We start from the raw sequence: 18,781 nt of genomic DNA on the forward strand, positions 1-18,781 counted from the left end.
TTTATGACTTCAAATTATTTTATCCAGCTCTTTTATGCACCATTATGAAACAAGGATCTCGGTGAATTTTAGGCTGTCTGCCCATAACCTGTGTGAGTTGCAAGACAGCCAACCCTGAGGTGTACTCACTAGGAAGCAAACAGAAAAAGAACAAGCCGAAGCGGGGACCGGCTAACCTGAACTTGTCCAATAACAAACGCTCGTTTTAATTGCAAAGCGTTTTCTACAGTGTGCACGAATGAATACAACAACACTGTTACTTTTCCTCTCAATCAGGCAGAAACAGTAACCGTATTGACACAGGGAGAACAGCAGACATTGCGGTGTGACCAATCAACATTCGCTTAGCGCACAAGCGCGACTTTCGCACCACCCTACAAATATCCACTGGGATTATTCATACAGTTTATTACACCTTCACCACCCCGGATTGCAGACGACCTCCTTTTATTGTGAAAGATCTCATTATTAACCAGGCAACAGATAACTAAATTTAGCATACATTCCTTTTCTTGCAATGACTTAAAACTAAGAAGAGTAAAGAAGTGATTACCATTATAGTCGACTAGAATAAACAAATTCGGTAACTAATACAGAATCCAAGTTCTACCACTTTACAAGTTACGGAAAAACTGACCACAAACCACAAAAGAGGACAACAAGGTCAACTTTGACGATGCTTTGTGCCTAATGTGTGCACGTGAACTGAAGGAACTTGAAGATAAAAGCGCAGCCGGCTCAGTTGCCACATTTCAACGGTATAGACCTCTTCTTGCTGTGTTACAACTTTTACGCGCTGTTGTCCTGCATCATGACTCAAAGATCTTGTGCTGTATATGGAGTTGGGATTGTCTGCGCTCATCTGCTGTTCATCGGGATTGGTTTATTTGTGTCTCAAGTATTTCAAACTGTAATACATAACCGGCTAAAAAAGGTAAGTTAAGCAGAATGCACAAGTTTTTATAACTTTTCATGTTATATTTGCACGTCAAATATTCCACAGGTGCCAAATAAATCAAAATGCAGTGTTACAGCAGTGTTACAATGTCATGAGGCGTGGGAGCAAGTAGTTTAGCGGTTAAGAACCTTGGGGCATTTAACCGAAAGGTCATTTTTTGACTAGGTTCCTGAGCCAACTGAGTGAAAAATCTGTCAATGTGTCCTTGAGCAAGGCACTTAACCCTAATTGCTCTAGGGTTGCTGTCAATAATGGCTGATCCCTGGCCGTGACCTCACTCTCTGAGGGTGTTTCAGGGGAGTAGGATATGCAAAAAAAAAACTAATTTCTAATTCACACACGTGTACATGTGTAAAATAGGACAAATGTAAGCACCCGCCTAATGAGACAATCATAAATACAGGTTAGCGGCTGCAAATCATCGGGCACCAATCTGTCCGAATAATTTTGCTTGGGGTACAGAGAACAAAGTAGCTTAGTGCACCCCTGTGTGAAGTTCACCAACAAACTGCAGCTGACGTTTTCTCAGAATCAATGCATAGATCAGTGAGTTGTAGGGGTTTTATCCAGACCAGGCTGGTCTCATAGACTAGATGTCACATAGTTAATGAAAATCCGGAACTCTCAAATTAGTATGATATGTTACACTTGGTATGGTTACGTCTGCCCTGTCCTGTCTGTCTGCCCTGTCCTGTCTGTCCTTGTCTTGTCTTGTCTCTTCCGTATAATACAAACACACTTTCACATATAACACACTATTACAAACATACATAATATACTAGAATAATGACCCAATAAATACTCAATCTAAAAAATATTGATTCTTCATCTACTATAGTCCCACATCATTTCTATATACTATATTTAAATTGTTTTAAGATAATGTTTAAATTTATATATTGAAAGGTTTCTAGTTTGCTCAGTTAATTTATTCCATTTCTTTATTGCTCTAAATCAAAATGTTATTTTGCCTATTTCTCTTTTCTGTCTGGATAACGCATAGATGGTGGACAATCTATTCCTAGTATTTACGGAATGTCTGTCTCTTACCAACTGAATACCATTGTGAATAGAACTTGAGACAGAGAGGGTGAGAGAGGTGGAGGGTGTGAAAGAAGGGGGAGGAAGAGAGAAGATAATGAGCGAGGGAGGGATAAAGAGAAGGTAGAGAGTGAGACAGAGACAGACATGAGATAAACAAGAAAAATGTTAACCCTGCGACAGTCATCTTTTTCCATTTACTGCAACATACTGAGAAACATGTCAGCTACCTTTTTGCAAAACCATGTCAGGATGACGTTTTCCTATCATGTTGGAGTGTAAAGCGAAACAGCAAACATGAAATGATGGTGGAAGGGTAGGCATATAACATGAACGTGTAGTAACCCAAAGGTTGTGTGTTCAAATATCATCACGGACAACTTTAGCCACCTGGCTAACGTTAGCATTATCCATCCTAGCTAACGTTAGCGTTAGTCACAACAAATTTGAATTTGCAACATATACGTATTTCAAATTCGTAAAATATTGTATGACTTGCAATTCGTAACATATCATACAAATTGGAATTTGCAGCATAACATACAAAATGGTTGATGAACATCCACAAATTAATACATCCATATGTAACATATCACACTAATTTGAGTGTCCCTGATTTTCGTTCACTATGTTATGTTACCTCTGAGTCCAGGTTGTCCATACCAAAGTATGAGAATTGGGAAATAATTTTTTAAAGCATAGCAGGCCTACTTACCTATACAGAATAATTGCTCTCTAAGATAACAGATCTGACACCAGCATTTCCTTACTGAAATTATAATTGTTCACTGAAATTATCAGTGCTCATTGATCATCAACCAGCCCATTCTGCCATTTAGTGCCTAGCCTATTCATTCCAATGAGTGTGTTATCCTTTCAATGCAGCTCTGTTTGAAAATAAAACCCATAATAAGAATGTTGGTAGATAAGTCACTACAATGATGGAATTGTATGTTGTTCACACACCTGCTACACTAAACTATGGTATTTCAGCCTAGCAGGGAAGAGGGAAAGTAGGCTGTGTCAACATTTATCTCTAGGGAAAGAGCATAATATACATTTTAGTGTGTACATATTTTGTACTACTTTTATGTTTACACAAATAGGCTACTGAAATTGTATTTTGCCAAATACTTCGATTTTGGATATCATGGGTGTGGCAGGGGCACATTAACGTTGACAATAAGGGAAGGTAGCATGTGAATATGTATTAGAGAACCCCTTCATCATCATTACACAATCTTAGTTTGTGTTTCCAGTCAATCTTCTTGTCTAAAGAGTTTAGTGTGTCAACGTAGACCATCTATGAAGCCTAACAAGCAAAACAGTGGGTCGTCTAATTTTAAAATACAGTTTTGAGTCCTTTGTTGACAATAGCATTCATTCCTCGATATGATAAACCTTTGTTGTGACATGACATGTCATTGTTGTTATTGTTGTTGTGATAAGTACTGTTCAAAATCACTGAGTGTCTTCTATGTGTGGCTTTAATGGGGATGTGTGATGGTCATGGGTGCTTGCATGTGTTCTTCTTAATCTTTTCCATGTTCTCGTTTAAGCAGCTCCGTCAGAAGCATTTTCCTGAGCTGAACAAATTACTAAGGAAATACAGTGCCTTCAGAAAGTATTCATACCACTTGACATATTACATATTTTGTTGTGTTACAGCCTGAATTCAAAATGGATTAAATAGTTTTTTTTCTCAACCATCTACACACAATACCCCATAATGGCAAAGTGAAAACATATTTTAAAATGTGTTGCAACATTTATTTAAAATTGGAGCTTTCCACACTTGGATTGTGCAAAATTTGCCCATTATTCATAAAAAAATTATTCATGCTCTGTCAAATGGTTTTTGATCAATAATAGATAAACATTTTTCAGGTCTTGCCATAGATTTTCAAGTAGATTTGTCAAAACTGTAATTCGGCCACTCAGGAACATTCACTGTCTTCTTGGTAAGCAACTCCAGTGTAGATTTGGCCCTGTGTTGTCTGAGTGACCGAATTGTCCTTAAAGGTGAATTAATATCCCGGTATCTGGTGGAAAGCAGGCTGAACCAAGTTTTCCTCTAGGATTTTGCTAGCTGTCTAATGTTTTTGCATCTGGACACAGTAGCTTTTTTGTTTCACCTTGCTGCCAATTCCTGATCTTCTGAGAAAATTATTTGAGGAGTCGCCTGAAGCGTAAGAGGAATAGGAGATACAGGAATCGAGCAGTGCTGAGGCAGAGGGCTCGTAGTGAGGACGACTGGCTACTATTCTGAACTTTGTGTGGTGATCTTTCTGGCACCCAGAGCTGCTGAGGCATCACCCAAGTGGGTGCTACACAGAGTGGAAGAGGAGAAGTCCAGTGGCTATAAGACACAGGCTGGTTCCCAGACTTGCCCTCTGCAAGATCATCAGCAGACTCCATCACCATCTACCCTCCTCTGACCAGCTCTCTTCGCTCAAGCCATGAACTGACCTTCTCCATCTTTGGAGGATGCAGCTTTCAAAGACTTGGCTTCTATTGGTTGACCTGTCATGATATATTGCTTGTTTATGTTTGCTCTTGAAGCGCTTTGAGATTCTATGAAAAGCACTAGAGAAATGTGATAAATTATTATTATTATTATACCCATAGACACCACTCTGCTTATGGAGAGTGGTACTCAGTAATGTGTTGTATTGGATTTGCCCCAAACATAACACTTTGTATTTAGGACTAAAAGTGAATTGCTTTGCCAAATATTTTGAAGTATTACTTTACTGCCTTGTTGCAAACAGGATGCAATTTTTTGAATATTTGTATACCTTCTTTTCACTCTGTCAATTAGGTTAGTATTGTGGAGTAATTACAACGTTGTGTATCCATCCTCAGCTTTCTCCAATCACAGCCATTGCCCATCTAGGGTTCTAGGTCTTGGGAGTCAGCCAATTGGGTGACAGACAAGGCCTCTAAATCTTAGGAGTCTTCCAAATGAGTGAGAGACAAGGATTATAGATTTTAGGTGTCAGCCAATTGGGTGACAGACCAGGGTAATAGGTCTTAGGAGTCAGCCAATTGGGTGACAGACCAGGGTTATAGATCTTAGGAGTCAGCCAATTGGGTGAGAGACAAGTGTAAAATAAGCCAGATGTGAACTAGTAGTAACAGTTGTGCCACCCTGACATACCATCCCAGGTGCATCTGTCTTTTCATAAACAAATAATACATAGGACATGTTGTCAGATAATTAGGCTAGTCTGCTCCAACTGACCTAAATCTACAGTATTACCCCTGTTTACCGTGAGATATGTAGAGCTTATGCCAGCCAAGCAAACCATGGTCCTTTACTCACTATCCTGATGTGAGACACACATACACATAAACACACACACTGTCCTGATGTGACTGACCTGACCAAGAATATACCACACAAATCTGGACTTTATCTCTGGAGTGAATGTTACAAAATGTGGATGTTGAAACAACAAATGTTTGTTTAGCCTCTAGTGTTTGTTTAATTAGGTTACTCATTAAAGGGTTATGTCCCAAATGGCACCCTATTCCCTATAAAGTGCACTACTACCCTATGGGCCCTGGTCAAACGTAGTACACTATAAAGTGTGCCATTTGGGATGCAGGCATTGTGCACTGAGTGACTGTATGATGCTGAGGGATGGCCAGGAAAACATACTGGAAATGCAACAGGTGCACAGACACAAACGCACGCGCAGACAAACTTGTTTATTGTCTTGGACCTCTCGGCATAATGGAAAGACCACTCCTCATATCAACTCATGGCTTGAAAGAGGGTTGTGGGCATATGGAATAAGGTGCCATTTGGGACAGAACCGAGCTCATAACTCAAACCACAGAAACCCTTCTGAACTCCCTCTTTGTGTGGTAAGCCTCTTTCACACAGCATGATAGGCTGGCTTATTAGGTAACAACGAGAGCTGTGGCACCCAATTCCCTATATAGTGATCTGCTTTTGACCAGCTCTGGTCAAAAGTAGTGCACTGTATAGGGAATGGGGTGCCATTTAAGACACAGCCCTGAAGTGTTTGGCAGCTCCACAGCCCCTATCTGGGTCACTGTAGTAAAGGATCACCATCGGCCAACTAGAGAGGTGATCTTAGCCCAGACCAGAACAATGCCCACCAACATGTTAGAGAAGGCTGTATACGGAAGGAAATGTATGAATGCATTTGGTCTTAACCCCTAGCTTGTCAACATGAAGAAAGACCTCAAAATCAAAGCCTACATGTTAGATCTGCACCAGAAAATGTTACATATTTTTCATAGAAAGTTGCATGAAAACAACAACCCTGACTGAGGTTGATCACCTTCTATGCTGTGTTTATTTACTTTTATTTAACCTTTATTTAACTAGGCAAGTCACTCCTATCTAAGATGACAGGCACATTATCCTGAGCAACTCAGCTGGTCATTTTGTCATTGGAGAGGTTGAGAGGGCATATCTTCGCCCCTCACCCACCACACCCACTGGTGGCTTGGGTCTTTGTCCCTGTGCCTGGGTAATTGTGCCACCGTGGCCATCATTAACACAGAGAGACATCCACTGGGGCTCTCTCTCTCTCCCTCTCTCTCTCTCTCTCTCTCTCTCTCGTTCTCTCTCTCTCTGTGAGTGTGTGTGTTCAGACCAGATGTCAGTGTAATGGAGCTCACCAATCACATGATCAACACACACACACAAATTATAGTGTCTCTCTCAGTCAGCTTGGCTGGTCAAAGGATTTCCATTGGTTACCGTAGACAAAGAGAGGGCCTTTCCTCTCCATCCCTCTACCACTCCTCCCCTCCATCGCCTATACCCCCAAATCCCCAGGGAGGCATGTTTTTGTTTTCTTGCAGCCATGGCGTTCAAAGTTAGGAAGGAACTTTCAATTTTAAAACGTTGGACATGCTGCTCTAGCAGTTAAAGAGTTATGATTGAGGTAAATAAGTATCCTTTCATGGGAAGCCACCTAATAGCCACCTTGACTTTTTCCATATTTTGTTACATTAATGCCTTCCTCTAATATAGATTAAATTGTTTGTTTTTTCCCATCATCAATCTACACACAATACCCCATAATAACAAAGCAAAAACAACCTTAAATATCACATTTACATAAGTTTTACTCAGAACTTTGTTGAAGCACCTTTGGCAGCGATTACTGCCTCGAGTCTTATTGGGTATGACGCTACAAGCTTGGCACACCTGAATTTGGGGAGATTATCCCATTATTTTCTGCAGGTTGGATGTGGAGCGTCACTGCACAGCTATTTTCAGGTCTATCCAGAAATGTTAGATCGGGTTCAAGTTTGGGCTCTGGCTGGGCCAGAGGGAATGCACTGTATACCAGCGTAAATCAAATATTGACATGGTTAAGCATAGTAGATGTTTACATCAGTGGAGCTGATGTTAAGAAGTTACTTTAGGATTCATTCCTGAATCCTTATACTTTGTATCAAAGTTTATACTTGTTGAGTGCAAAAGTAGCTTTGAAATCCGAAATGAATCACATTACATTTCACTGTTGTTTCACTGTATAGTGAAATGAGAACACTGAGCTATTGAAATGGATCTTGGAATTGCAACCTGATCAAACAGTAACAGTAATATTTGTTTATATCCTTTACAGGAAATCCAAATAAAATCCATTTAAATTACAGATTGTAATGCAACAAAATAGGAAAAATGCCAAGGGGGATGAATACTTTTGCAAGGCACTGTAACGCTGCAGATAGCAATACTGGGTGATTTGAAAAGTCATAGTCAATCGAGCAATAATATTATAAATGTTTATCTTTAATTTACAATCTGTAGAAGCTATGAGAATAGAAATGTTCAGTACTTTTGTGAAGCATCACGGCACAGTTGAAAAATATATAGCAAATAGAAATCCAAAAATGATGGTGTTAAGAGATAGATGGGAGGGGTTGAATGGAGCTGAAGGGTGGGACTAATAAAAACAAGATAACCAATGTAAAATATACAGGGTTTGTAAAATGTGTAGTTGAAGTCGGAAGTTTACATACACCATAGCCAAATACATTTAAACTCAGTTTTTCACAATTCCTGACATTTAATTCTAGTAAAAAGTCCCTGTTTTAGGTCAGTTAGGATCACCACTTTATTTTAAGAATGTGAAATGCTAGAATAATAGTAGAGAGAATTATTTTTTTCAGCTTTTATTTCTTTCATCACATTCCCAGTAGGTCAGAAGTTTGCATACAGTCAATTAGTATTTGCTAGCATTGCCTTTAAATTATATGTTTTGGGGAGCCTTCCACAAGCTTCCCACAATAAGTTTGGTGAATTTTGGCCCATTCCTCCTGACAGAGCTGGTGTAACGGAATCAGGTTTGTAGGCCTCCTTGCTCACACACCCTTTTCAGTTCTGCCCAAAAATTTTCTTTGGGACTGAGGTCATGGCTTTGTGATGGCCACTCCAATACCTTGACTTTGTTGTCCTTAACCATTTTGCCACAACTTTGGAAGTATGCTTGGGGTCATGGTCCATTTGGAAGACCTACTTACGACCAAGCTTTAACTTCTGGACTGATGTCCTGAGATGTTGCTTCAATATATCCACATAATTTTCCATCTTCATGTTGCCATCTATTTTGACCAGCACCAGTCCTTCCTGCAGCAAAGCACCCCCACAACATGATGCTGCAACCATCGTGCTTCACGGTTGGGATGGTGTTCTTCAGCTTGCAAGCGTCCACCTTTTTCCTCCAAACATGATGGTCATTATGGTCAAACAGTTCTATTATTGTTTCATCAGACCAGAAGACATTTCTCCAAAAGTGCGATCTTTGTCCCCATGTGCATTTGCAAACCGTAGTCTGGCTTTTTTATGGCGGTTTTGGAGCAGTGGCTTCTTTGCTGAGTGGCCTTTCAGGTTATGTGAATATAGGACTCGTTTTACTGTGGATTTAGATACTTTTGTACCTGTTTTTGCACCAAAGTACGTTCATCTCTAGGAGACAGAACGTGTCTCCTTCCTGAGCGGTATGACGGCTGTGTGGTCCCATGGTGTTTATACTTGAGTACTATTGTTTGTACAGATGAACGTGGTACCTTCAGGCATTTGGAAATTGCTCCCAAGGTGAACCAGACTTGTGGAGGTCTACAGTTTTTTTTCTGAGGTCTTGGTTGATTTCTTTTGATTTTCCCATGATGTCAAGCAAAGATGCACTGAGTTTGAAGGTAGGCCTTGAAATACATCCACAGGTACACCTCCAATTGACTTAAATTATGTCAATTAGCCTATCAGAAGCTTCTAAAGCCATGACAGCATCAATTTCGGGAATTTTCCAAGCTGTTTAAAGGCACAGTCAACTTAGTATATGTAAACCTTTGACCCACTGGAATTGTGATACAGTGAATTATAAATGAAATAATCTGTCTGTAAACAATTGAATCCTACAGACGAAGAACCATATATGTGACAATTTTTCAATTTTAAGATAATCAGTTATTTTTATATTATTAATTGTGTGTACCACATTAGGTGTTTTATGGTTGAGAAATAATTCACCATACCCATATCTTCCAACAACAATTTATATTTTTTTGTTATTTCAAATAATACTTTTTTTATTGCCGTTTTAATTTTTAGAATGTGGAAGAACAGTATATCTCCAGTGATGATTTCAGTTTGTGGAAGAACAGTATATCTCCAGTGATGATTTCAGTTTGTGGAAGAACAGTATATGTGACATTTTGCATGACTCTTGTAAGATGTCCTTTTTTAACACCTGATATGATGTTTTAAGTACTTTCAAGTACAGATGCCCTTCATGTAAATAACTTAAATGCAATATGCAGTTAATTCATTTGTATGGAGGTTCATTTAAAGGTGGTCTATCAACTTTACTGATGACTATTCTGATGACTAAATTTTCACTGATGACTATTCTTAAAAGTCAAAGTCATGAAATCTTAGTCTCATTTAAAATGAAGCCCTCAATGTGAACATACCATAGAACTACCAAAATAGAATACAATTAAATGAATTCAATCAAAACAAGCACAACTTGTAAATATCAAATAGGGATAAATGTGATGTGCCAATATGCATGTCCATTATGCAGGTCCCGAAGGTCAATATTACAAAACGTTCAGAAAACCATTCTCTTTGTGTTTAACACTATGATCAGCAATTACGTTGTGAATTGCGTTAAACCCAAGCTAAAGGCAAGAAATGTCCTTCTGCACTGAGGTGACAGCAGTAAATAAGTATTAACTGCTTACAGTTAATGCTAAATGTGGTGACAGAGAGATAGTGTATATTGTAATGAATAAAAAAAGGGAATCAAGATCAAATTAATACTCACATACTGTATGTGATGACTTATTTGTTTTTAATTCATTCAGATTAAAAAAGGTTCAAATGATCACACAAAATAATTATCAACAGAACACATTGTACATAACATTTTCTACACTAGGAACATCTTAAAATTAAATTAATTCAATATATTGTGCTGGTTCAAATCATACACAAATTGATTCACATAGAAAACACCTACGATACATTTAATTTCCTACAATATGGGTAACATGTCTTCTGAAATGTATTCAGATTCAACATACTATACAGGTTCAGGGGATCATAAACTCACAGAAAAAACGTTTAATTATGTAGCTTGGTTTAACAACAAATGATTCACTCTGCAGTGATTCATAAAAAGAGCGTGCAGCAGCTGGCAAGTAGTTGAGCAGGTCATCAGCATGGTCATCACTTGTTTTTTTTGATGGGCAGAGGACTCTCATATGCTCTAGGGTAGTGGCTTGCAAAATAGGGAGGTTGAGGTGTAGCTCCTCCTTTTGGTTTGGAGATCAGCCACGACTTCCATCCCTCAAATAGACTGTGGCTCTGTTTGGCGTACAGATTCCAAGGATCCTCAACTGAAATTAGAACAGAAACATTTTAAGTTCCTGACATCAATAACAACTTTCACAGTCAAGCATTAGGATATGTTATTGTTAGAACAACATGTTGCATGTTGATGGGATGTTAGTAAACTATTCTCTGTGCAATACCTGTGACTTTTAACCACCTCACTGAGGTGATCAGTAGTCCAGCTGGTCGCTTGAGGACAGAATCTGGGAGGTGCCTGAAGTCTTCACATTGCATCCTCATCACCTTTAATGGTTTTGCTGGTTGTGCTTCAAGTATCATCTTTGAAACATCATCAGGTGTATGAAGGACTGACACCTTGCGCCTCTTCTCGATGGTGGCAAAAGATCGATCACAAGGAAGAAAAGAATGACCAGAGACCATGAACTTCTGCTCAACTTGGGTAAAGTAACCCATAGAGACGAGCATCGACATCAGATTGAGCATCCGCCAGTTGTTATTCTGCCCACAGCATCTGTCACTGAATATGATCAACTTGCGCACCTCTGGTTTTGTCTTCACCCACTTCATTATGCAGCTTGCCACCTCAATGGACCCTCGGTGTGCAATCCCCTCATGCCAAACACACATGTATGCAGGATCTTCTTTTCCAAGTTCCTGGATGCAAAAGTTAAAATTTGACAGCTGCCGCTGGTAGCAGACATTGGAGTGGGTCAGATTAGGGGTGTACATCACCCCCTGTAGATCCACAGAAATGACATGGCAGTCAGCATTGGCTTTAGCCCACTCAGTGTCACTTTGAAGCTGTGTGTAGGCCTTTTCGGCTTTTCGATGGTGTAACTCACTTTCAACTGCAATCTTCCTCTTCTCCTCTTCAGATGTTGCTGCTGACATCTTAGTGAAGAATGCGTCACATTTGCCACAGGTGTCACTCCTGGGTTGGTCGAAATTGAGACTCTGCTGTTTGAAAATGTCCCTATCAACCCAGAATTTTGCAGATGATGTGGTATTATTCTCTTTGTAGAGTCGGTACATTCGCAACAAATTCAGATCAGGGCTGAGGTATTCTCTGTGTACATCCCCCTTCATCCGTGAGTAGTGGTTCTGGGTTATTGGGAAAGATAGAATGTGCTCCTTGATGCCCTCTTTCACTGTAGCATGTATCCGATGTGGCCTGTAAGGAGACAACAAGGTGTTGTTAAACTTGTATTCTCTCAATGGTCTAGGGACCTGCTTTAGAGTGCAACTGTGTCGCTATAACCGGGGTACAAATCCCGGTCACGCCATTGCCGTTTGTGGCCGGGGGGTCCTGTAGGGCGGCGAGAATTAGGCCAGTGCTGTCCGGTGGGAGGGGGAAGGTAATCGGCACTCAGTCCTCATAGCGCATTACCTATTGCTATGCTTCCCTCTTCCATCTTCTAAAGGAGACCTAGCCTCAGTAGCCTGATCTGGAGACCCTGCAACCTCACCTGCCTCAGCTAACTTTTCCTGAATAACCTGACCAAAACAATTACATTTCAATTAGCAGGTTATTAAAAACTAGTACAGAAAATACAATATGTTTGTAATTGATATTCATATAGACATTAATTCATATTTTCACTTGCCTGAAGACGGCTGTTGGTTAGCTGGAACACAGACATGAAAGTAACCTTGCACACATTCAATCTCTGGCCTGCTTGCTGTACATGGTATTTGAAGGTTTGTTTCCGTCGTTTGTTCTCCTTTGTATCCTCAGGTTTACGTCTCCGTTTCACCTCATGCTGCAATAAAAAGTTGACAATGATGAATTCAGAATTTAATATACTGTAGCACATTCAGGATATTGCTTGATCAGGACCTCCATCTTTCACACACTCCCAATCTATACACATAATGAGTTTGTATTGCACCATTGTGTAACACAGCACTTTTAGAGTTAACGTTAATGTACGTATCATTACTGTCAAAGTTAAACTATGCAAGTGTTCAATACAGCTATTATAATAATAGGCGTTTTGTCTTATTTCTAACCTGTTCTAAGCCGGAGAGAATCAACGCTTGTTGTTTCTCGTATGGGACAGTGTAGAACCTGTTGAACAGATGCAGCTTGCGTTCATCAGTCAACTTTCCACAATCCTTTCTGCACGTCGTGGAACACGCTCTTCCCTGCAGGATACAGTGTAACTAGCTAGCTACTGTAGCCATGTCGAATCATCCGGTGTACGGAGAAAAAGTAGCTAGCTATGTTTCTTCTATAATCTAGCAATAACATTTGTAACGATAATGTATGAGTTAGTAGCCAACGAACTTTAGCTAATATGTTTTCTCTATAGTTACAAATTAGACAACCCAGAACATACATGTTAGTTACTGTACTCTATAGCTAGCTAGCTTGATTGTTTGATATACGGTTCTTCCACATACCTCTTTTGGACAGCTTTTCCCAGTTTTTTCTTGACCCTTACGATTTGTATAGGGTTTTCCCGCATCCCGTAAGATCTTTCTTTGCCTGTCTTTCCATTCTTTTAGTTTTGTTTTACGTTTCTTTCCCACATTTCTGCGATTTTCATCAGCAACAGAAAGGCTGTGCGCTTGTCCGTCCATTCTGAGTGGTGCACATAAACGGTTATTCCACGAGAGCCTATCTTTAAATTTAAAATTATTGTTAATTAGCGCGTGGAAAGCTTGTGAAACCGGTTCACTATAGAAAAATGGTGTCCAATAAGGATTTTTCATGTATATCTCTTTTTTTTTTTTTATTTCACATATATGGTTCTTCGTCTGTAGGATTCAATTGTTGGAAAAATTCCTTGTGTCATGCACAAAGTAGATGTCCTAACCGACTTGTCAAAACTATAGTTTGTTAATAAGAAATTTGTCGAGTGGTTGAAAAACAAGTTTTAATGACTCCAACCTAAGTGTAAACTCCCGACTTCAACTGCACCATGTTCTCACCGGCCTAAACACCAAAGAGCAGGCAATACAGAAGTTGAAGTGCACAAAACAGACCACATTATTCAGCATTCTTCATATTCAAATTGACAATTGATGTAAAATGGGCTTTATAAAATACATTTGATTGATTGGTTCTATGTTTGTGTCTTTCAGGAGGTAACTCTGACAGAGGGCAGCCGTGTGTTTGAAACATGGAAGAACCCTCCTCCTCCCATCTTCATGCAGTACTTCTTTTTTAACGTCACCAACCCAGATGAGTTCCTGGCTGGAGCCAAGCCTTTCGTCTCTCAGGTTGGCCCTTACACATACAGGTAGGATTTGTGATGAATTGATGAGGTGTTTATAAATACTTTTTGAATGATGTATGAAGCTAACTTCTAGTTTATCGCTCAGGTTGGCTCATACACCTACAGCTATATGTAGGCAAAGCACCAGCTATATTGATATTTTAAATCACCCTTTATGTAGTATGACATTGCTTATAAATGATACGTGAAGCATTTATGTAGTGCTTATAAAGCCTTTATGAAGCCATTATGAAGTTTAAAGTTTGACCAAACTAGAGATGTTTTTTAAGGGGAACGTATCTGCCCACCAATAAAGCTATGTCCTGCTCCTTCCCTGACTTATCCTAAATATTTGTATTTTACACTGCTCATATCTGTGCTGTCCATGCATTCAGCACATGACCACTCGCACGGCAACATTTACATTTACTTGGCTGCTATAAGTAAAAACTAAAACTAAAAACTAACATAATAAACAAAAAACGGAAATATGCTCTTCTGTAGTCAATGGATGATAGGGCGCCAGAAACCAGATAGAAACTGAAAGTGGCACACGTAACTTCAGTTAAGTTTTGGTCAGCCGATGTTGAAACCAACTACTTGCTCAATTGCTTTGCATATCTCGGTGAAAAATCAACCAGGCCAGCGGTGAGTGACTGTCTGAGACTGTGGTTTTGAGACTCGTGGAAGCAGAAATGTGACCATTGGCAACTTTTCACTTTTATTTCCCAGGCAGACAAGTTGATTGCAAATAAGACTAGCCTGCTCGGAACAGTGAACAAACAAAGGTGGGAGCTACCCCCCTCTGCGCAAAACAACTGAGCAGTGGAGCTGTACTCCACATCAGTGATGGAGAGTGGTAAAGCAACAATCACAGTGTACAGATGTAAAATAAATATGAGTGTTTGCATCCTCTGCACCATGAATCCCACTGGATCTGGCATGTGAGCTTTGTGAGAACCACATGACAGCCAAGAAAGAAGCTACAGCCGCCAAGCAGGCTGCAGGTCCTGCTCTCCCTCTTCTCCCTTTTCCCCAAGCACCACAGTTCCCACTCGGGAAAAATAAGACACACTGTCAAGTCAACAGGTACGATTGATTCATGAGTAAAGGTACGGGTATAAGGGCACTACAGTGTCTGATACAATTACCAAATGAGTGTTCTTGTCATGAATATACTTCCACTAATATTTCTTTATGCAATTAATCCAGTTGTTCATACACTGGTGCTTTTGTTTAGGAATACAGCAAATATTTTCACCTGTACCTGGCTGATTATATTATTATTATTATTATCATCTTTTCGTTTCTACTTTTCAAAAGAAGCTATAACTGGACTTTATTAATTCCTTTAAGTCTAAAACTAATCGAATCTACAAATAAAGTTGATCAAATTAATTACACTAATGTTTTTATTGTAAGGGAAACAAAAATAGGCTATAGGCCTATGTTTTTACTAGGACTTTGTAGAATTATACAAAACATATCCTTGACTCTATCTAAGCAATCTTAATTCTCAGCTTTTTTTATTTTTCAATGTGTGTTTTAAAAGAGATTTGTGTGCAAATGTGCAGGTTCTCAGAGTCAATATGACAAGATCGAGAGAACAACATAAACATGCTTTTATAAGCATTTAGCACTAGTTTAAGATCAGTAAGCAATTTTTGAATTGAGTCAAAACCATGCTGAAGGTCATAAATGGCCTGCTGTACTGAGAGGGCACAGGAGTAAATAACTGAATCATCAGTGTGGAGATGAATGTTAGAGGTTTTAACAGATAGACCAATAATATTTATATAAATACTGAAGAGAACAGGGCCCAAAATCGACCCATGCAGCACACCTTTCAGAATATTGAGGAACTAGATTTGATACCGTCAGTAAGCTAGATACTGTAGTTTTTGAACCAATATAGGCCTATTTCAGACAACCTTTGAACAGGGAATGTGATTAAAGAAATAAAAGCTGAAATAAATAATTCTCTCTACTATTATTCTGACATTTCACATTCTTAAAATAAAGTGGTTATATTATATTTTAACCACTATATTTTAAGAATGTGAAATGTATATATTGGTTCAAAAACTACAGTATCTAGCTTACTGACGGTATCGAATCTAGTTCACCTTACGAAAGGTGTGTGACCAAGCTTTAACTCCCTGACTGATGTCTTGAGATGTTGCTTCAATATAGATGTCGCTTCAAAGTAGATGTCCTAACCAACTTGCCAAAACTATAGTTTGTTAACAAGAAATTTGTGGAGTGGTTAAAAAACAAGTTTTAATGTCTCAGACCTAAGTGTATGTAAACTTCTGACTTCAACTGTTGCACATCATCTAAGACAAGTATGGCCACAGTGTTGTGTTCATGTCTCAAACCAGAACGAGAAGTAAAAAAAAATCTTAGCAGAGAGTTGGCCAGGGTCTCTAAACGTTTGGCAAGGCAAGATAGCTTGAAAATTGGACGTTAGTTGTTCAAGTCAGAAGGCTCTTCGCCTTTATGTAGGGGGAGGACTTGTGCCATTGTCCAGTCTGCAATAAGTGGGTCAAACCACAGCAGAAAAAAGGGATCAAGTGAGTCAGCCCTAGTGAATTTTTATTACATTGATCTTCAATAAGGCACTTAGTACATCATAGACATCAAATGGTTGAAAAGACAATGAGGATGTGGATCTGGGAATGTATCGTTCTTTGCAAACTGGCTTGATGTGAGCAAAATACTCGCTCTACTGGAATCTGAGTTTTCAGAAGCTATTTCACAGAATAGGTGGCCCGCTGAGGAAAAGTGGTTATTAAAAGCACCACAAATGTCCATCTTAGAGGCTGTCATAAAATGCTACAGTAATAAGGGGGTGGAGTTTTGTTTCAGAGATTTGACTACCTTCCAGAAGGCAGCTGGATTCCCACTATTCTCAGATCCAATGTTCAAGAAGTATGTTGATTTTGCTTTTCTTACCAGGGATAGACATCTATTTCTCAAGTGTCTGAAAGACTGCCAGTCAGACATATAATCAGTCAGCCTTAGTCCAAGCTCTTGTCATTTCTCTGATAGTTCATAGGTAAACCAAGGATTAGCTCTATCCTTTATCCTTAGTTTATTAACCAGTCCATGCTTATCTGAAATTGAGTTGAGCAAATAAGTAAACCAATTTAGGGCCTGATCCAAGTCAGAGATATCTAACACAAAACTCCCCATTCACATAATCCCAGAACACACAAGAATTGTTGCTAATTTAAATTCATATAATTTCTCTTTGTAATAAGATGTCACAACTTCCGTCGAAGTCGGTCCCTCTCCTTGTCCGGGCGGTGTTTTCGGCGGTCGACGTCACCGACCTTCTAGCCATCACTGATCCATTTTTAATTTTCCATTGGTTTTGTCTTGTCTTCCTTCGCACTTGGTTCCAATCCCATCAATTACATGTTGTTTATTTTACCCTCTGTTTCCCCTCATGTCCTTGTCGGAGATTGTTTGATTGTATGTTTGTGTATTATGAGCGGCGGGTGAGCGCCTCTTCCATCTGAGGCAGGAGACAAGGAGCACCCTGGAGTTTAGGACCCTGGCTGCCGGCGCGGGATGGAAACACAGGGCCCTGATCGACCACTACCGCTGCAGTCTGCGCGAGGATGTCCGTCGGCAGCTGGCCTGCAGATTCATCACCCTCACTTTCGACCAGCTGGTGGACCTGTCCATCCGGCTGGACAACCTGTGCTGGCTACTCGTGGACGTCCAGATCGGGGTCTGGTGGTTCCGTCCTCCCACACCCCCTCTCCGATACCCATGGAGCTGGGAGAGGCGGTGTGCTGGGAGACCGGAGGGGGTTTCCGCTCGTGCACCATCTGTGACCGCAGAGGTCAGACTGCTGGTCGGTGCCGGGTTGGTTCCTCTGGGAGTCGAGGCAGCAGGCAGGGTGCTCTGGCGTCACCCCAGGTGTGCTGGCATCATTCTTACCCAGAGTCCTCTGTTGCACATATGTTTGTGTCTGTCACTTTTCCTGAGTTTTTCCCACATTCCCAGCATAAGGCGCTCATAGATTCAGGCGCGGCTGGGAATTTCATTAATAGAGCGTTAGCTCATAGTTTAGGGACCCCCATTGTTCCTGTGGATGTGTCCTTCCCTGGTTAACTCCTGAGATAGTTAGGGTCAGGGTTCATTTGGGAGGTCACCGCTCCTTTGGGCATGGTGACGCAGGGAAAATGTGTCTTTTCCTTATTGACTCTCCTGTGTTTCCCGTGGTGCTGGGCCACCCTGGTTAGCTTGTCATAACCCCACTGTTTCTTGGCCACAGAGGGCTCTCGCGGGGTGGTCGCGAGAGTGCTCAGGTAGGTGTTTAGGGGTTTCCGTTGGTGTTACTACGGTGGTGAGTCATTCCCCCTGAATATGCAGATTTGGCTCTCGCCTTCTCTAAAAAGAAGGCGACTCAATTACCACCTCATCGACGGGGCGATTGTGCGATAGATCTCCTGGTAGACGCTGCACTTCCCAGGAGTCACGTGTATCCCCTCTCACAGGCGGAGACAGAGACTATGGAAACATATGTCTCCGAATCCCTGCGTCAGGGCTACATTCGGTCCTCCACTTCAGCCGTCTCCTCGAGTTTATTTTATATAGAGGGAGGTCTGCGTCTGTGTATTGACTATCGGGGTCTAAATCAGATCACGGTGAGGTATATTTACCCGCTACCGCTCATAGCCACAGATATAGAGTCAA

The 18,781-nt window shown here is 40.4% G+C and overlaps 2 protein-coding genes across 6 annotated transcripts in view; one reads left to right on the plus strand and one right to left on the minus strand.

Moving 5' to 3' along the window:
* Positions 1-211: 211 nt before the first annotated feature.
* The window catches only part of LOC110523977 (lysosome membrane protein 2), a 68,230-nt gene continuing 49,660 nt past the window's right edge, over positions 212-18,781 (plus strand). Inside the window, exons 1-2 of one of the 3 annotated variants that reach the window (XM_090236657.1) lie at positions 212-934; positions 13,938-14,095. In XM_090236657.1, coding sequence (XP_090092783.1) covers positions 812-934; positions 13,938-14,095 — 281 coding nt within the window. In that variant the 5' untranslated portion in view covers positions 212-811. The remainder of the gene's footprint in view (positions 935-13,937; positions 14,096-18,781) is intronic. The other 2 variants (XM_036977726.2, XM_090236658.1) reach the window with 2 other exon arrangements.
* Positions 10,333-13,436, minus strand: LOC110523978 (uncharacterized). Of its 3 annotated transcripts, none has more exons than XR_016496432.1 (4): positions 12,861-13,108; positions 12,455-12,610; positions 11,030-12,021; positions 10,333-10,894 (listed from the first exon to the last, which is right to left on the minus strand). XR_016496432.1 is itself a non-coding variant. In XM_090236659.1 (4 exons), the coding sequence occupies exons 3-4, from the start codon at positions 11,934-11,936 to the stop codon at positions 10,725-10,727; spliced, it is 1,077 nt and encodes a 358-aa protein (XP_090092785.1). In that variant the 5' UTR covers positions 11,937-12,021; positions 12,455-12,610; positions 13,254-13,436; the 3' UTR covers positions 10,333-10,724. The 3 variants fall into 3 exon arrangements, 2 of the variants coding, with proteins under 2 accessions (XP_090092785.1, XP_036833623.2); XM_090236659.1 differs by lacking the exon at positions 12,861-13,108 and adding an exon at positions 13,254-13,436; XM_036977728.2 differs by lacking the exons at positions 12,455-12,610; positions 12,861-13,108 and having other exon boundaries at positions 11,030-12,344.

The sequence above is a fragment of the Oncorhynchus mykiss genome, chromosome 5 (assembly GCF_057628025.1).
Source record: "Oncorhynchus mykiss isolate SJ-2025 chromosome 5, ASM5762802v1, whole genome shotgun sequence".
NCBI classification, from domain to species: Eukaryota; Metazoa; Chordata; class Actinopteri; order Salmoniformes; family Salmonidae; genus Oncorhynchus; species Oncorhynchus mykiss.

Bases quoted from the DNA above. Each gene is read 5' to 3' on its own strand.
- LOC110523978 (XM_090236659.1), bottom strand. From the start codon at position 11,936: ATGAAGGGGGATGTACACAGAGAATACCTCAGCCCTGATCTGAATTTG. The intron at 10,895-11,029 runs GTATTGCACAGA...TTCTAATTTCAG, and splicing joins GAGGTGGTTAAAAGTCACAG to TTGAGGATCCTTGGAATCTG.